This window comes from Corylus avellana, chromosome ca8 (assembly GCF_901000735.1).
Source record: "Corylus avellana chromosome ca8, CavTom2PMs-1.0".
NCBI classification, from domain to species: domain Eukaryota; kingdom Viridiplantae; phylum Streptophyta; class Magnoliopsida; order Fagales; family Betulaceae; genus Corylus; species Corylus avellana.
In genome coordinates this window covers 8,959,714-8,977,596 of record NC_081548.1, presented here as the reverse complement: position 1 = coordinate 8,977,596, position 17,883 = coordinate 8,959,714, and the positions used below count along the sequence as shown (strand labels likewise).

Here is a 17,883-nt window from a genome sequence, read left to right as displayed (position 1 = left end):
TTATTACTATAATTGATATGATTATATCACATGATGACTTGATCATTAAATCATATGATTATATAATAATAAATAATACATATATAATATGACATAACTCATAAGTCATAAGTCTACAAGTTAATCATATGATTCATGTACAATGATAATCACAATTGATTTAATTGAATTAAACAATATATTACTTATAACTACAAATCTACAATTTAATTAAAGTATTATTAGATACTTTAGGAATTTAGGATTTAGGAGTTTGAACATTACCATTTACCAATAGATATTAAGTTCAATTCAAAGAAAAAAGATTATAAGTAAATATGATAATAATTTAAATAATTAATCATATGAATGATATCATATAATTTAATGAGACTATATGATTATATAATATCAAGTTAAGTAATTGACATTAGATTCAACAATGTATTACTTATAATCACAATTGAAGTATTAATGTATTTTTTGAACATTTTTCAGAAAAAGAAATTTAACCATTTTTTGAAAAAAAAAAAAAAAAAAAAAATTAACCATTTTTTGAACAATTTTGAATTTTTTGAACCATTTGTAACAATTTTTTTAAAATTGTTACAAATTAACCATTGATGAAGTTTTAATGTTTTATTTGTATCATTTAATTTTTTATTTGAACTTATTTTATATGCTTTGTGTTGAACTTTTTATATATATATTTTTTTATATGTTGTGACAGTTGTCTGAATTCTGAACTTTTTTTTGTATGTTGTGTTGAATTTTTTTTTTTTTTTTAAAAAAAAAAGTTAACCGGTTATGATTTAATATTTAAGGAAATTTTTTTAAAGTACAAGTAAATGTAAATTTTGGGTCAAATATTTTTGATTTTTCAATATGGGCTCTTTTTATAGCAATTGGGCCCAAGAAGATATTAAAAATACAAGAAAAAAAAATAAGGGTAAAAAAAAGCCCAAAAAGCCCTAAAGAAAGCAAAAAAAAAAAGCTCAATTTTCAAAAAGCGGTTAGTGGGCGGTTATCTATTTCGCTAACCGCTAACCGGTAGGCGGTTAGCGGTTGCGGTTAGTGAAATCTACTAATCGCTAAGGCGGTTATGGTTAGCGGTTATTGCCACTAACTGCTAACCGTAACCGCCTTTGCACCCCTAGAATGAATAAAAGTTGAAGACGCTTCTTCAAAGCCTGAATAGAAAATGGAAATCATTCATTCGAACAAGTTTTACCCTTGTGAATATCCTTACATTTGACTAGATTTGTTGTGGATTTTTATTTTATTTTGGTGTTGTCAATATGGGTGAAATTTTTTCAACATAGGAAATAATAAGCGGTTATAGTATTTAGACTAACAGCCTAAGGCAATGCGGAAGCGGTTAAGAATTTAGACAAACTGCCTATGACGGTTATAATTAATAATTAGAGCAATAATCGCTAACTGTAATTACCTTTTCAGTCTTAGGTTGAATTAAAATATTGAGATGTGAGTAGAACCGCCACACTAATAAATGAGTGGAGTCCTCAAAATAGAAATTCCATTGGGTCAATTTTTTGATATAGTGGGTCAAAGTAGATGTAGTGTGGTGACATGTTACGATCATTCTGTTCTAGATAAGTCAAGTCTAATTTGAAAAATTTTCTACCGAGGTAGGGGTGCTTTTTATTTTTCATTTGAAAAAAGGTGTTTTGATGTAATATAAAAATAAACTTTTTTTTTTTTTTTTTTGAGTGTTTTATATTTTGAGTTTTTCTTAATATTTTAATTATAAAAAAAAAAAGTTATAAAATAAAGCCTGTTTTGTTTTTCTACATGCTCAGCTCAAGAGCGGGCAACGATCAAACCGGTTTAGGAACAGCCCACATTGACAAACCTCAAACATCACTGAGAGCCCACAGACCAGCCCATCAAGAATCGACGTTAAGAACGAAGATGTCGTTCTCTCTAGGCGTTTCCGTTTGCCATTGAAGTCACAGACACATCTAGTCCCAAAGCTGAGGATCACAGAGATGGCTTATTGCTGAATGGGGCTGTGCGTTGGTAAGGCCGATTTCCGATTGCCTTGAATCTCTCTGAAAAATGTTGTCATTTTCGCTTTTTTCCATTGAATCCATTAGTTTTGGTAAGAGTTTGATGGCTTCGAGTAATGGTACTGGCCTAGAGATATTAACTGGATGATTTTATTCGTTGATTGCTGTTTTGATTCTCATTTTTATCACTGTTTTCATTATTATTGCTGCATTACTTATGTCCTTAGACTTCTTGTAATCAAATTCGATGAGGTTCTATTATGGATATTCCCAGTGAAAGATGAGGAAAGGAGGAGAGAAAAAGTAATTGTAAATAATTACGCCTTTTGGATTTTTGATATGAATCACTAAATTTACTAATTAAGAAGCAAACTACTGTAATTAATTTAAACTTAGTTGAGGCTTGAGAGGAAAGCTTACATTTCTCACTATGGAAAGCTCAAGAAAGGAGCTTTTTATTTTTTATTTATTTTATTTTATTTTAAATTGAGCATTGCTGGGATTCATCAACTATTTTAGTTTCTAAAAAACTGGTCCTCTATTTTTATATGACAGGCATTGACTTGGATTGAATGAGAAAAATAAATGAAAGCAACCCATTAGGCTGAAAATTTTGAAAACTAAAGGAGACCTAAGAAGAAGGACATGAAGCATAAAATGGAAAGTGAAAAATGCAAACAATTATGTGTTTCGGGCTCTAGACGCACTCGGTCACAGGCAGCTCCAGAGTGGCCTGTAGAGGCTGCACTCATTCTTGTGAATGAGATTGCTGCTGTTGAAGCAGATTGCTTGAATGCTTTGTCTAGCTATCAGATGTGGAATATAATAGCAGCGAACTGCACTGCTTTGGATAAACCGCGGACTTTGAATCAGTGCCGGAGGAAGTGGGACTCCTTGGTATCTGAGTACAACAAGATCAAGCAGTGGGAGTTGCAGTCTGGGAGTGGTTTGTATTGGTCTCTGGAAAGTGAAAGGAGAAGAGAATGTGGGCTTCCAGAAAATTTTGACAGTGAGCTATTCAAAGCGGTTGATGATCTTGTAAGGGCACAGGAGAAGAAATCTGATACAGACTCAGATAGTGATCCAGAAGCAAAGATCGAGGTGCTTGATGTAGCGGCAGAACTAGGTATGGTTTATCTCCAAGACCAAGAATGGTGTTTTCCAATAAAATCGCTTCAATGTTTGTAAATAGTTATCTCCAATTTATGGATAATATCTAGCTGATATGTTTTGATAATTATCTATTATATCGGAATTTTGAGCAAATTTTAGTTCTGCTGTCTCCTTTTGTTAGCAATTTCCTATTGTTTTCTTGATGTCCACTGAAGTGTTCTACAAGGCTGTGACTTGCAATTATTACCTGATGCTGTGTAATTTATAATGCTGTTTTAGCCACCAAAAAAAAAAGGATTTCATGATTATTGCTGTTATATTGCATTGATGGTAGAGAAGATTCATCTTTTTCTGTTAACTAACTCCCCCAAATTCTGTGTAGGAGTCAGACGGGTAGATGGTCTCTTACAGACACATGTTTCATGAAATTTGCTTTGTATTTGTTTTCGTACATGCAATATGAATACCAAGAAAAATAAAATTAGAAGATTACTTGTTGAGAAGAGGAATCGAGTCCTTTCAAGAATTGTTTTCCCTCAACCTGAACATCTATTGTTTTTATGTTCCACATGTTATGGTCTCCCATATCTTTTCCGGCCAAAGGATATATCTGGATTTGAAGCTCTGTTTGCTGATTGTTATGGGCAGCTGGCTTACACACATATAGAGGGCTGCTGATGAGCCAAACTGCCCATGAATGGGCTCAGACCTAGCTAGGAAACATTAGACTGTCACACATACAACTCCAAGGATTCAAGAGAATGCGGGATAAGTATGATAACTATAATGATTGATGGGATTTCATCGATTTGTCAATATAGAAATCATGGCTCAAGTGGGTGGGGCAGATCTGGCCTCCAATACATAGCATAATGATTAATAAATTACTCAGAAATCATTCTTATTATGGATGGGTGATTCTAGTTTACAGGCATATAAATAGATATGCAGTACAATTAGTAATTGTGAGACATCTGAAAGACCAAATCATAACAGAACTGATAAAGCTTTTATTCTGTTTCCTATGATTTCTCCAGATGAACAGTTAGTTTCATATCTTTCTTAAATAGCTTCTGTTTCAGTGGGTGGGCTGTAAGATGCATAAGATGCAGTAGCAAGTTTGCTTAGGTAGGTGTCCCTCAGTTTGGGGATTGTGAATGAATGGCCATTTGTATTGCAAAATCTGATTATTTTTATGCTTCTGTTTGGAATGAACAAAACGTTTAATAACACAAGTTGCTTGTTAGAACTTGTGTTGCTGAATGCCCCACCTGTATTCTTAAAATGTTGTGTCACCAGGGTCCAGGAGGCAAAGGAGGCGGTTAACATCTCCAAAAATCTGTGTAGAGGAAAAGCCTTTGATAAGCTACAAAAAGGAAGAGCCTCCGGGAAGCCCCACTGAAGAAAAGCCTCAGAAAAAACTCCTAGAAGATCCTGTGAATGGCCTAACCGAAGAAAATCCTCAGGAAAGTTGCTTCAAAGAAAAGTACCAGAAACGCCATGAAGAAGATCATGTGGAAGAAAAGGAGACGATGAGTATAGAAGAACAGGAGCAGATGATGATTATGAAATTGCATGAGAATGCAGAACTCATTGAAGCCATTGTTTCTGAAAATGTAGACTTAGGGCCTGCTGCTGATGTGAAGAATGTTGAGGACTGCCAAACTGATTTTGCAAGACGTCAAGGAGACAAGCTTATCAAATGCCTCAGAGACATTGTAAACACCCTTGATCAGTTCAGTGATCTTGTTCAATAATGTGAATAGTTGTTAGCATTGAGAAGTGAAATATAAAAGCTTTTTAGTTAAGAAATTGACGTTTAACTTTTCTAATGAAATGCTAGTTGTGATGTAGTAGCTTGCTTCCATTACCTTGTTACTTGCAAGGGAAGAACAAAATCAGCACCAATGAGTGAATACTCTGCTCCTCCCTCCTCTGGCCTTGCTAATTTGTGTAGTTCAAGACTCATTGTCTCCATTGGGCTTGCTTTTTGCGTTTAAAATGTGCATCTATTTTATCCTCCCTTGTAACCTTTTTCTCCATTTGCTTAGGAAAAAAAAAAAAAAAAGTGCATCTATTTTGTGTGTGTTTTCCCCCCTCTTTCCAGGATTAAAGTAAATTCTTTTCTTATTTCCTTTGTTAAAAAGTCTGCCACAACATAGTGAGTGCAATGCAAGTCCCTTTAAAAAATAAAAATAAAATGCAAACGCATTTGAGAGGAGTGACAGCTCATCCCAAAAGCTTTCAAAATGTCTGTGAAAATAAATTAAGCGACTTCACTGGGGATCGAACCCAGAATCTCTGGTTTCGTAGACCAGCGCCTTATCCATTGGGCCATGAAGTCATCTGTTTGAAAGATTTTGGAAATAATAAATATTAATATAAAACTAGTGAGTCTATTGTTATTAATTTTTTTTCTTTAAATGGACTACTCGGTTGAAATACGATAGAGGTACGATGGTAGAGTACTGTTACTGTGACACTGACATCGGTGACCTAACTTTTTTTACATCTTCTGTCAAATCTTTACTCTTTCTCTGGTCTTCTGCGACCAAGTGATTTGTAAATCTTTACCCACATTGAACACAAAGTAGAAACCGAGACAAGAATGCTATCATGATAGGTGTACATCAATTTTAGTTCGGTAAGTGCTAGGTTTATTGGTCCAAAGGAACATAAGGAGACCCAAATCATTTAGAGCCAAGAAATGCTATATACCACTTCATTATCCTACCATTATTTCATTATGCTAATGTGGTATTACCAATTCACGATTTTTTTTTTTTTTTAATAATAAGAGCATCTAAGAGTAGATTGATGAAGTCACGGCCCTGTTTGGTTAGCGAAATGAGTATTTCATTAGGAAAGAGAATCGTTATTTCTGGGAATAGAGAAGAATGGAATGAAATAGTTTTTCGTATTCCTTAGTTTGATAACAACACACATGATCTAAAATTGGAATTGAATCAAATTACTAAAAACTCTACATTATTTATTTTTTTCTTTTTTCCAACTCAATTTTTTAAAAAAAAAACATAAAAATAAAAACTTTTAAAATAAAGTGGGTGGTTGACCACTCACACAAAATTGGCTGGGGGTGGTCACAAATGAAAAACAATATGGATGTTATTTTTGGCAAATGCAATCTATTCTTTTTCGTAAGGGAATTGTTATTCTCACCAGAATAACAATACTTAGGAATATGTCCCTATCAAATAAAAAAATGTCTATTCTATATGAATAGTCATTCAATTTCAAGGGTGTCCCCAAGGGGTAGCTCAATCGGCTGTGGACCATGCCTAATGAAGCGGATGTCACTAGTTCGAATCCCCCTTCCCCCTTCCCTTGTGTGGACATGTCAAAAAAAAAAAAAAAAATTCAAGGGTCTATTTCACAAACCAAACGGAGCCTTAATCTTTGCTACAAGTAAATGGTAGTATGAAAAACATTAAATGCGAAAATGTAAGGTCAACATAAAAACCTTATAGGTCAATAAAAATTAAACATAGTGTCATAAATGTCATCATAGTGTCCCCAGGCACAACTAAAAATATAAGGTTAATTATCTTTTTCCTTCCAAGACTACCATTCATTTACATATTGTCCTTAATCCTTATGAACCATCATTTGTCACACTCAACCATTTTAAACTACCATTTTAGGGCAATAACAAAATCCCTATGTTAGTCAAGATCATTAAATAAGACAAAATATGCATTTTTTTAGATGTAACAAGAGAAACCCTCAAATAAAAAAAATATAATATTAGAAAAAAAAAATTTAAAAAGGAACAGGGGTGGTCACTGAAGCACCACTTAGGGTGGCAAAGCTACCCTCAACAGTGGCGGAGCCACATAGGCCTTTAAGATTTTTTTTTTTAAAAAAAAAAAAAAATTCCCAAAAATTAAAAAAAAAATAAAAAATTCCTTGAATGCTGCTGTGTATGGTAAACTTTAATAATACCGAAACTTAATACATATGTATGGTAACCAAAAAAAATCCTTATTTAATACATATGCATGGTAAACTTTAATATCCATATGATTGTTTATTTTGTTGTTTAATGTTTATAAACTTTGATTGTCTCTTATGAGGTCGTGATTTAACTTGAAAATTTTAGGTTCATGAATAAATTTTAGGTTTATGAATTGATTGATTTAACTTGCTGAGAGCTTCGATTTAGATTCTATACTTGATGATTTTGTACTTCTCAGAGACCGTAAAGTGCAGTTCTAGACACTTTTTTTTTTTTTTTTGTATTTCTGTCTTTTTGATAGTGTCGACATGTTACATTTCTAATATATCAATTTGAGCACATATTTATGAACTTTTATAGATATTTTTTTTGTGATGCATATATTGTGTGAATTACCAAATTTTTGGCATGGATAAAATTTTAGGATGCTAAAAAAATTTTAGCGGCACCCTCAATATAAATTGTCTTGCTCCGCCATTGACCCTCAAGCATTCAGCCAACCCCGAACCACCTAGGGGTGGTCTAACCATCACCCCTCAAGTGTTAGGAGTGGTTCAGCCACCCATATGTGTTTTTTCCCCCTTTTGGTTGCTTCTTTTTTTTTTCTTTTTTTTTTTTTTTTCTAATATCCATTCTTTTAAATTTTAACTTTAAAGATATTTAAGTAAATTTAGTTTCTAACTTAGGGTATTGTCATCATTTCATGTCCTTTTAATGATTTTGACTAATGGTTGGATTTTTTGTAAGAAAATTGTAGTTTAAGGTCGTCGAGTGTGACATGTGGTAGTGGGGGTAATGTGTAAATGAGTATTAGTTTAGCGGGAGGAAGACAATTAGCCCAAAAGTATACTTAAAGAAAATAAGGCTGAACATGCATAAATGGCCCCCATAGCTTACATTTTCTTTATAACTTAAGAGGGAAAGAAAAAAAACAAAAATAAGTGAAAGGCTTAGCAAGTAATACTCCCAATCAAAGGATTAAATTCATTTGATGAAAATACTAAGGGAGAACATAATTTAATATATAACATAAATTAAGTTACTCTGAATTAAAACTTCCTTTTTTGAACTCAATAAGCTTTACTTCTCTATTTTATTATGGCTTTACATACAATTATGCCTCGTAGGCATTTCCAACCTTTGGGATTTGACATCACCTATGGTCGCAGATGTTCTATGGCCAACTGATTAATTACTAGGTGCACTCAACATGAGAAACATAATTGATGAGCGCTGAATGTTGCACATTTAAGCTCCTTAACTCATATATGTTAATACTTTAGCATTGTTATCAATTTGATTTTGTTTTGTTTTAGTGTTTTCAGGTTCTTAGGGAGAATACAAGAAATACTATTGATTTTAGGCTTAAAACGCACTTTGAGAAGCTACTAGCGGAACTGGGTTCGAGCCCACATCGCGCAAGCAACTAGGCTTGAGCACACATGGGTGGCTTAGACGACCTGGAGTCCCACCTACGCGCAATGTTCTCTCTCTCCCAGCGAGTGTTCCCGCACTTCGTGTCCTCACCCTCTTCCTCCTCCTGCTCCTCCCTCTCCATCCACTTGCCGCTCACCACCATATTTTGACTATTACAGTCTGATGAAGTTGGCCAGTGTTGGCATGTTGGATAATGCAAATTCTAATGTTGTCTCGAAGCTCTCCAGACGACATTACGACGGTTGACCTCAATGCCCCTACCCCGCCTGTTGATCCATCTACTCTTGAGCCTGATCTCTCTTTCCCTCGCCGTTCTATTCAGGTAACAGCTCTTCCTTCCCATCTTCATGATTATCACTGTTATTCTGCTCTTGCTACTTTACATGAACCTCACTCTTTCCGTGAGGCTCATACTAACCCTCTTTGCCAGAATGCTATGTCCAAAGAACTTAATGACCTTTCCAAAACCCATACTTGGGACTTAGTTAATTTACCTTCACACAAAATTGTTGTAAGGTGCAAGTAGGTATACAAGATTAAGACAAAATCTGATGGGTCTATTGAGCGATACAAGGCATGTCTTGTGGCTAAGGGGTTCAATCAGGAGTATGGCATTGACTTGTAGGATTACTATGCATGTCACAAACATCACTATACACAAGTTGCAATAAAGTAGAAGATCTACCAATTTTTGGAAAATATTTTCTGGTAATCTTCGTTTTCAAGCAAACTTTACATTGATCAACCATATCATTCACAGAATGAGGAATCAAATTTAAAACAGACATATCATGCCATTTTCTAGTATCAACTTGTCCTAATCTATTATGCCACAAAGATATAGAGTCAATCATATAAGCAAAAACATTCACTTTATTAATCAAATAAAGTTTAAACACACCCTCAAATAGATAACCCTTCCCAACAAATGTACCGCCTTTGGTCAGCACAAAATGATCTGACTCAAAGACACTTAAATCCAAATTTATTAAGACGACCCCCAGACACGAGGTTCTTCCTAATTTCAGGAACATCATAATAAACATGAGTAAGAGTAAGAACATTCCTAGAAGTGAATTCCAGATTCACTGTTCCTTTTCCTTTCACAACAGTAATGGTGGAATTTCCCATGAAGAGAACACAGTCATCCTCCACTACTTCAAAGGTCTTGAATAGACTCTTCTCCTTGCAGACATGCTTTGAAGCGCATAAGTCTATCCACCACGAACCATCTTCTTCGAGCATAAAATTCTCGGATATCATGGCCACAAACTCTTTCGAGTCAGAAGCTTGTTGTTTCTTCTTCAGAAAACGGCAATCCTTATTGAAGTGTCCTAGTTTACCGCAATGATAGCAAGCAAATTTCTCTTTCTTATCACGGTTCTGGTTCTTGTTTTGGTTCTGGAAATTCGTCCATCTTCTTCGAGCATAAAATTCTTGGATATCATGGCCACAAACTCTTTCGAGTCAAAAGCTTGCTGTTTCTTCTTCGAAAAACGACAATCCTTCTTGAAGTGTCCTGGTTTACCGCAATGATAGCAAGCAAATTTCTCTTTTTTATCACGTTTCTAGTTCTGGTTTTGGTTCTAAAAATTCATCCTCTGCTTCTAAAAGGGTTTCTTTGAAGAAGAACCTTCCTCCACCATATGCAGTTTCGAGGACAGAAACCCTTGTTCTTCATTGTCTTTTTTCTTCAATTCTTCCTCAATCTGAAAGTGTTGGCCTAACTGATCAACAGTTATTTCTTCCTTTTTATGTTTCAAAATTTTCTTTTGATCTTTCCAGGAAGAAGGAAGTTTGTCAATGATGGATGAGACAACAAGTACCTCATCCATCTTCATGTTATGCTGACTAAATTGACTCAAAATATGCAGAATCTCATTAAATTGTTCAACAATAGGCCTAGCATCTATCATTCTATAATTCATGAATTTAGAAGCCAAAAAATTCTTACTTGTAGCATCTTCTAAAAGATACTTAGCCTCGAGTGCATCCCAAACATCTTTGGCTGTCCATTTGCTTTGGTAGATGTCAAACAGAGAATTCGCCATAGCGTTGCAGATGTGGCCCTTGTAGATGCAGTCATCCTGCTCCCACTTCATCCTTGCTTGAGTCTCAGCAATCGTCTCGTTCTCACGTGCTATTGGCTTCGGAGTTGTTAGCACGTAAGCCACCCTAATTCCAGCAAGGAGGAAATGCATCTTCTTCTGCCACCTCTTGAAGGAAATTCCATAAAAGCGGTTGATAAGTGCCAAAATATACATATTTTAGCCCTTAATTTACATTTTGTTAATTTCTTAGTCTTGTTATTTTGTGCTATTTTATTTCCTTTTTTTATTTTCTGTTTTTATTTTCTAGGTTTTTGGATAAAAGGAAGCAATTTAGAAAGTATCAGGCTTAAAGGACAAAATTGGGAAAAGCTATAAGTTTTGGACCAAGAGCAAGTATTCAAGTTTAGCGCTCGAGCGCACTACACCTAGGCTCGAGAGCAGATCCCAACAACAGAGATCGATCGCAAGTGTGCGATCGAGCGCACTCATGCGCTGGAAGAAAATCTGATGCGGCCAAAGACTCATTTTTCTTTCCAAAATAGGACTTCAAAGTCCTAGTTGTAATAGGACTTAGACTTGCGATTTTACTATGGTTTCTAGGGTCTTCCAAAAGCTTATAAATAGACCCCTAAGCCTCATAGAAAGAGACTTACTTTGGGGAGGAGAATTTGGAGGCTATTTCCAAGAGTTGTTTTCCGGTTTCTTTTTCCCTTTTTCTTTTAGTTTTATTTAAATTATGTGTAACTGACTCTTAGTTAGAGGCTAGATTGAAGCCATAATAATGTCTTTTTAGGATTTCAATATTGGCGCCTTTGTTACAATCATATTTTGGGATATTTAACTTGATTATTTTCTGTTTAATTGAATTCCTCATATGAATGTGCCTGATCAACATATGCATGTGGTATGGATTAGTTATATAAGTCAATTTGGATGATTGAGTCCTGGGCTTAATAAAGTGACAAAATAATCTCCCCACAGGTTCTTGAAATAATCAACATGAAAAACCGGGAGTATACACCCATGTCCTAGGCTTCATGTGTTTGTCAATTTTCATAGATTTATGCTTTCTTAAAGAATAACTTAGTATACACCCATGCTAAATCCTTTAAGAAGGAAAAGAGTTAGAGTATACTCTCACACCTAATTCGTTACTTATAGAAATCTATTCTTTTAGGTTGGCAAACATTAAATATATTTGTATGATTGGCGCATTGACATATTGTTATCTTAATTAGTCTGATTAGTGGTGGTTGTCGAAACCCTAACACTTTCATTATTTTTGTTTCTTTTCATTATATCAATTTCGTGACAATTTTGATTTTTTAATTTAGAAAATCAATTCAAACAAAATCAACAATCCTCGTGGGAATGATCTCACCCTATACGATTGTTTTGATCTTGTGCACTTGAGAGTTAAAACGTACCGATTATTATCTATTAATTTAGGGAAAAATACAGTTTACCCCCCTGAAGTTTCAGAAGTTTTTCAATTTTAACCCCAAAGTTTAAAAATTGGCAATCTACCCTCCTGAAGTTTCAAAAATTGGCAATTTAAACCTTCCGTTAAATTGGACGGAAATTTTTTTAAAAAAGCCTAAGGGTAATGATGTAATTTCATAGATTTCCGTCCATTTAGACGAAAAAATTAAACGGAGGGTTTAAATTGCCAATTTTTGAAACTTCAGGGGGGTAAATTGTCAATTTTTGAACTTTGGGGTTAAAATTGAAAATTTTTTGAAACTTCAGGGGAGGTAAACTGCATTTTCCCCATTAATTTATGTAGTATTTGAGACAACAACGGTCGAGTTTGGTGAAATCAGCAGCAAGTTCTTTCAGGGATTGTGGTGCCATTGAAGCAAAAATATTTTCTTAAGATTGTTATACAAATATGGGATAATACTGAAAACGAAAAAGCTCCTAAGATGTATTACGAAGTCACTTTCCTTGCGAAAATATTTGTCAAAATTAAATTCCTGTCTTGAATTTCAAAAATAAACTGCTGTTTTGAATTTCGAAAATAAATTGCTGTAAATTGATAATCCAACTGACACTTAAATATGACCGTTAGACTAAATAATTATCTAGTAGATCTCAATCTTAAATCTTAATTATTTAATCTCAATTTGTAGATCAACAGTTTGGTAGATCCAACCACTGGATCTACTTAAGAAGCATCATATGGTTTAAAACAAACCACTAGATCGAACGATTTTGACCATCCAAAAATGAATGGTCATGATCAGATCGCTCCGAGCTAAGTGCCAAGTGCGTCATCAAGGCCCCACTAGTGCCCTACAGCACACGCCATGCGCGCGCGCGTGCGTCCAATGCTTCGCAACGTACTATAGCATGCACTAGGGTGTACCCTAGCATAGATCATTTAATAACTTGAGTTTGTTGGGCCTTATAAATGTCAACAAAATCAATGTGTGACAATTTTCATTCAATGCTCTTTAAAGCCTTACATTTAAAATATTCGCAAGACACAAAATAATATATATATATATATAGTGCATGGCACTTTTGGATACTTGGACCCTGAGTATTTCCAGTCAAGCCAATTTACAGAAAAGAGTGATGTTTATAGTTTCGGTGTTGTCCTTGCTGAGCTGTTAACTGGCGAAAAAGCGATCTCTTCAACAAGGACGCAAGAATCCAAAAGTTTAGCCACATATTTCATTCAATCCATGGAGGAGAACAATTTGTTTGATGTTCTTGATAGTAGAGTTTTGAAGGAAAGTAAAAAAGAAGAGATCGTTGCAGTCGCGAACCTCGCAAAAAGGTGCTTGCACTTAAATGGGAAGAAACGACCTACAATGAGAGAAGTCGCAATGGAGTTGGAGGCAGTTCAAATGTTGCAAAAAGCTCCGACCCTTCAACAAGACTACAAAGAGCTTGAATATGTCCGAGTAGATATGTACGAGCCATGGGATGTTCCATCATCATCAATGTCAACCTCATCTAGAGACGTCCAACCATTATTATCTTCTCAATCTGTATGAATCATGAGTATTTATTTAATGTAATGTTATAGGCTACATCGCTTTATTTGGTACCATACGCATTATTAGACCCCAATTTTACTCTCCTATATCTCGGTTACCCATCCTCAGGGTTCCATATATAGACAACTAATTATTGTAGTAAATTTTTCAAAATGAAGGGAGAAGAAAAATATGAATGCTAGCCACCGAGGATTCAAAGATCAAGATCTTGCAGGATGGTATGCCTATGCCTATCCAATAGATCCAAAGAACAAAAATGACTTAACGTGTATTTCGAAATGGGAACTTTACTTGATTTTGATGAGGTAAGCTCATGCATTTGAGCTTCTTGTTGCGGCTCTATCAAACATTTTTAATGATACTGCTTGATGCATAATAGAAGATGAACAACACGACATGTAAACAGATTTCTGAATTAGAAAATAATAAAGTTCATTCAGGTTTGTAAATTCTAATTTTGACCCCAAATTGTTATTAACTTGGTATTCATCTCTTCTCTTCGTAAAAGATTTATTACCAAATACCAATTAATTAACTTTTGTGGCTTTCTAAAATACTCGAGCAACCATTGATTCATTTAACCCCTTTAATGCTAGAACAATTATAGGAATGTCTAAAAAACCTTGAACACCTGCCACATTAACTGCTGCTAGCTATGACAACTCTTTTACGCTACTTTCATCCACGCCCTTCATTTTCCCGTCATCAAGTTTTACGCCCCCTATCAACACTCTTCCCTTCTCCTTTCAGTTGTATCCCTAAATTTTTTGTGTCTCCTTCCTTACATCTTCTAAAACTCCCCATATCTCTCACCCTATTCTTCCTGTCACGGTTTTACCATACTCAACCCTATTAATTTTAGACACATTTTCCTCATCCTCCTCCCATCCCCGATTTCATGTGCCACATAGAATCGGCACACGGGAGGAGAATGATAAAGTGATTTATAGAATTATTCTATTAAGTCATTGATTTTTTTTTTTTTTTTATCAGGGTTAAAATTTATTCTATCTTCAATATTCATTTTTTATTCTCAAAAGCGCACACCCCCCTCCAACCCCCCCACACCCAAACCCATAAAAGTGAGAGAGATAAAGTATGAGGTCGATGAGCACTCAACCGCTTCCCTTTCCTCTTTCTTTTTAGCAACAACGTGTAGCTCACGATGAAGGTGGTTTTTACTTTTTGATGATGACCATAAAGTGGCAACATTGAGGATTTGTGGTCGTAAACGGTCATTAGTTATTGTCTATGACCATTTATGCAGTCGAGGATAATCTTTTTCCGATAGGATGTTTGCGAAATTGCGAAGAAACGGAGGTGGGGCGTTTTCGTGACTAAAAAGTCAATGCACGCATGACATGGATGACCGACGTGGATTTACCCTATGAAGACGTCGGGTCCACCAGCCTCAATAACTTTTCCACTTAAAAATTCCCATTTGACTTCCCTCCCTGCAGACTGTTCGCCCTACTTTCTTGGCAGTTGAGCTTCACATGCTCATAGATAAATTTATTGTGATTTTTTTTTAATAATAATAAAATAAAATAAGATATTGATTTTAAAGAAGAAAAAAGAAACGTTCTAAAAGGATGTTGATTTGATTTTTGAAAAAATTGAAAAGGGAGAAGGAAAGGAGTTGCTATATATATATATATATATGCAAGTTCATGAACTTTTAGGATATTTCATCCTTTTTAGCAAATTCATAGAGAATAATTTTTCTACTCATTTCACTACAAGCAATATAGTCTTTAGCGACCAAACAAATAGCGGCGACCCCAAAGTCGCCGCTATTGAGGGGTCATTAGCGGCGACTTTTAGAAGTCGCCGCTAATGACCTCTCATTGGAATAGTGGCCGCTAAAAACAAAAAAACAAATATTATTTAGCAGCAACAACAATAGCGGCGACCCTTAGTCGCCGCTATTGACCATTATTAGCGGCGACTCAAAGGAGTTGCTGCTATTGAACATCAATAGCAGCGACTATTGTTGCCGCTAATAAGATTCAATCAGCGGCGACCACAAAGTCGCCGCTAATGAGGGTCAACAGTGGCGACTCCTGAGAGTCGCCGCTGATGAGTGGTCAATAGTGGCGACCTTAAGGTCGCCGCTATTGACATGAGAAATAATAATTAAAAAAAAAATTAAAGAGGTCATTTTCTAGTCGCCGCTGATGAGTAGTCAATAGCAGCGACTTTAAGGTTGCTGCTATTGACATGAGAAAAATTAAAAAGCTCATTAGCGGCGACCATAAAGTCGCCTCTAATGAGGGTCAACAGCGGCGATTCCTGAGAGTCGCCGCTGATGAGTAGTCAATAGTGGCGACTTTAAGGTCGCCGTTACTGACATGAGAAAAAATAATTAAAAAAATTAAAAAAGCTAATTAGCGGCAACTATAAAGTCACCGCAAATGAGGGTCAATAGTGGTGACTCCTGAGAGTTGCCACTGATGAGTGGTCAATAGCGGCAACTTTATCATCGCCGCTATTGACCCCTGGAAAAAAAAAATTAATTAATTAAAAAAATAAATAAATATTGGGGCGATGCTATTGACCCTACATATATAATAGAAAAAAATTTATTTCCCAAAAATTCACCTTCAATAATATGTCATTATTTCTTTTATATTAATTATTGGTGAATTTGTTCTTTTTTTCTATTTTCTATTCTTATTTTATATAAAAATAAATATATATATTTTTTTCTTTTAAATAAAACAAATTTTACTATTAAATTAAAACGCTTAGAAAAAATAATTAATTTTTTTTATAATATTGTTGAAGTTTTCTATTTCTTATTATTATTTAAATGTTCGATTGATCGTGATAGGATCAAATATTCGATCAAAAATCTGATCGATCCTAGTGAATTAGTTCGATTGATTGTGATAGGATCAAATCTTTGACTAAACATCCGATCAATCCTAATGAATTAGTTCGATTGAACGTGATAGGATCAAATATCCGATCGATCCTAATGAATTAGTTCGATTGATAATGATAGATCAAACATCCGATCGATCCCGGTGAATTAGTTCGATTGATCAAGATATGATCAAATGATCGATCGAACATCGGATGGATTCTACTGAATTAATTCGATTGATCGTGATAGGATCAAATGATCGATCAAACATCCGATCGATCCTAGTGAATTAATTTGATTGATCATGATAGGATCAAATGATCAATCAAACATTCGATCGATCCTAATGAATTAGTTCGATTGATCAGGATATGATCAAATGATTGATCAAATATCAGATCGATCCCAGTGAATTAGTTCGATTGATCGTGATAGGATTAAATGTTCGATCGAACATCCGATCGATCTTAGTGAATTAGTTCGATTTATTGTGATAGGATCAAATGATCGATCAAACATTCGATCGATCCTAATGAATTAGTTCGATTGATCAGGATAGGATCAAATGATCGATCAAACATCCGATCGATCCCAGTGAATTAGTTCGATTGATCGTGATAGGATCAAATGTTCGATCGAACATCCGATCGATCCTAGTGAATTAGTTCGATTTATTGTGATAGGATCAAATGATCGATCAAATATACGATCGATCCTAGTGAATTAGTTCGATTGATCATGATAGGATCAAACATCCAATCGAAAATCCGATCGATCCTAGTGAATTAGTTCGATTGATCGTGATAGGATCAAATGATCAATCAAATGTTCAATCGAAAATCTGATCGATTAAACATCCAATCAATCATGGTGAATTAGTTCGATTGATCGTGATAAGATCAAAGATCTGATCGAAAATCCAATCGATCATAGTGAATTTGTTCGATTGATCGTAATAGAATCAATTGATCGATTAAACATCCGATTGATCCTAGTGAATTAGTTAGATTGATCATGATAAGATCAATTGATCAATCAAACTGGATACAATTAAAGGTTAAATCGAACATTCAATTGAACTATAAGCTTTTTATATTATCTTAGTGCATTAGTTATATTGATCTTATATTATCTTTGGACTTTGTATTGATCTTATAATTAATTATAAGATAAATATCAACTTAATGATCTTTATCATAAAAATTTATTAAATAGAAATTATTAGTTAATATTATAATAATAAAAACATATTACAAGAGAAAATAAAGAAAAACAAAAATAAATAAAATAAATAAAAATTAAAAAATTGTAACTATAATTTTTTTTTAAAAAAAATAAAAATTACCCTCAATAGTGGCGACACTTGGGTCGCCGCTATTGGAGGCTCATTAGTGGCAGCTAAGGTCGCCGCTATTGAGTG

General features: G+C 34.6%; 2 protein-coding genes and 1 non-coding gene across 3 annotated transcripts in view; 2 read left to right on the top strand and 1 right to left on the bottom strand.

Moving 5' to 3' along the window:
* Positions 1 to 1,837: 1,837 nt before the first annotated feature.
* LOC132190285 (trihelix transcription factor ASR3) lies at positions 1,838 to 5,070 on the top strand. Its single transcript, XM_059605227.1, has 3 exons — positions 1,838 to 2,019; positions 2,565 to 3,135; positions 4,422 to 5,070. The coding sequence occupies exons 2-3, from the start codon at positions 2,655 to 2,657 to the stop codon at positions 4,877 to 4,879; spliced, it is 939 nt and encodes a 312-aa protein (XP_059461210.1). The 5' UTR covers positions 1,838 to 2,019; positions 2,565 to 2,654; the 3' UTR covers positions 4,880 to 5,070.
* Positions 5,071 to 5,393: 323 nt separating this feature from the next.
* Positions 5,394 to 5,466, bottom strand: TRNAR-ACG (transfer RNA arginine (anticodon ACG)). Its single transcript has one exon. It is a non-coding gene; the product is annotated as a tRNA-Arg (tRNA).
* Positions 5,467 to 13,276: 7,810 nt separating this feature from the next.
* LOC132190849 (wall-associated receptor kinase-like 22) overlaps positions 13,277 to 17,883 on the top strand; it is a 7,646-nt gene continuing 3,039 nt past the window's right edge. Inside the window, exon 1 of the mRNA XM_059605882.1 lies at positions 13,277 to 13,539. Within this exon, the coding sequence (XP_059461865.1) occupies positions 13,277 to 13,539 (263 nt within the window). The remainder of the gene's footprint in view (positions 13,540 to 17,883) is intronic.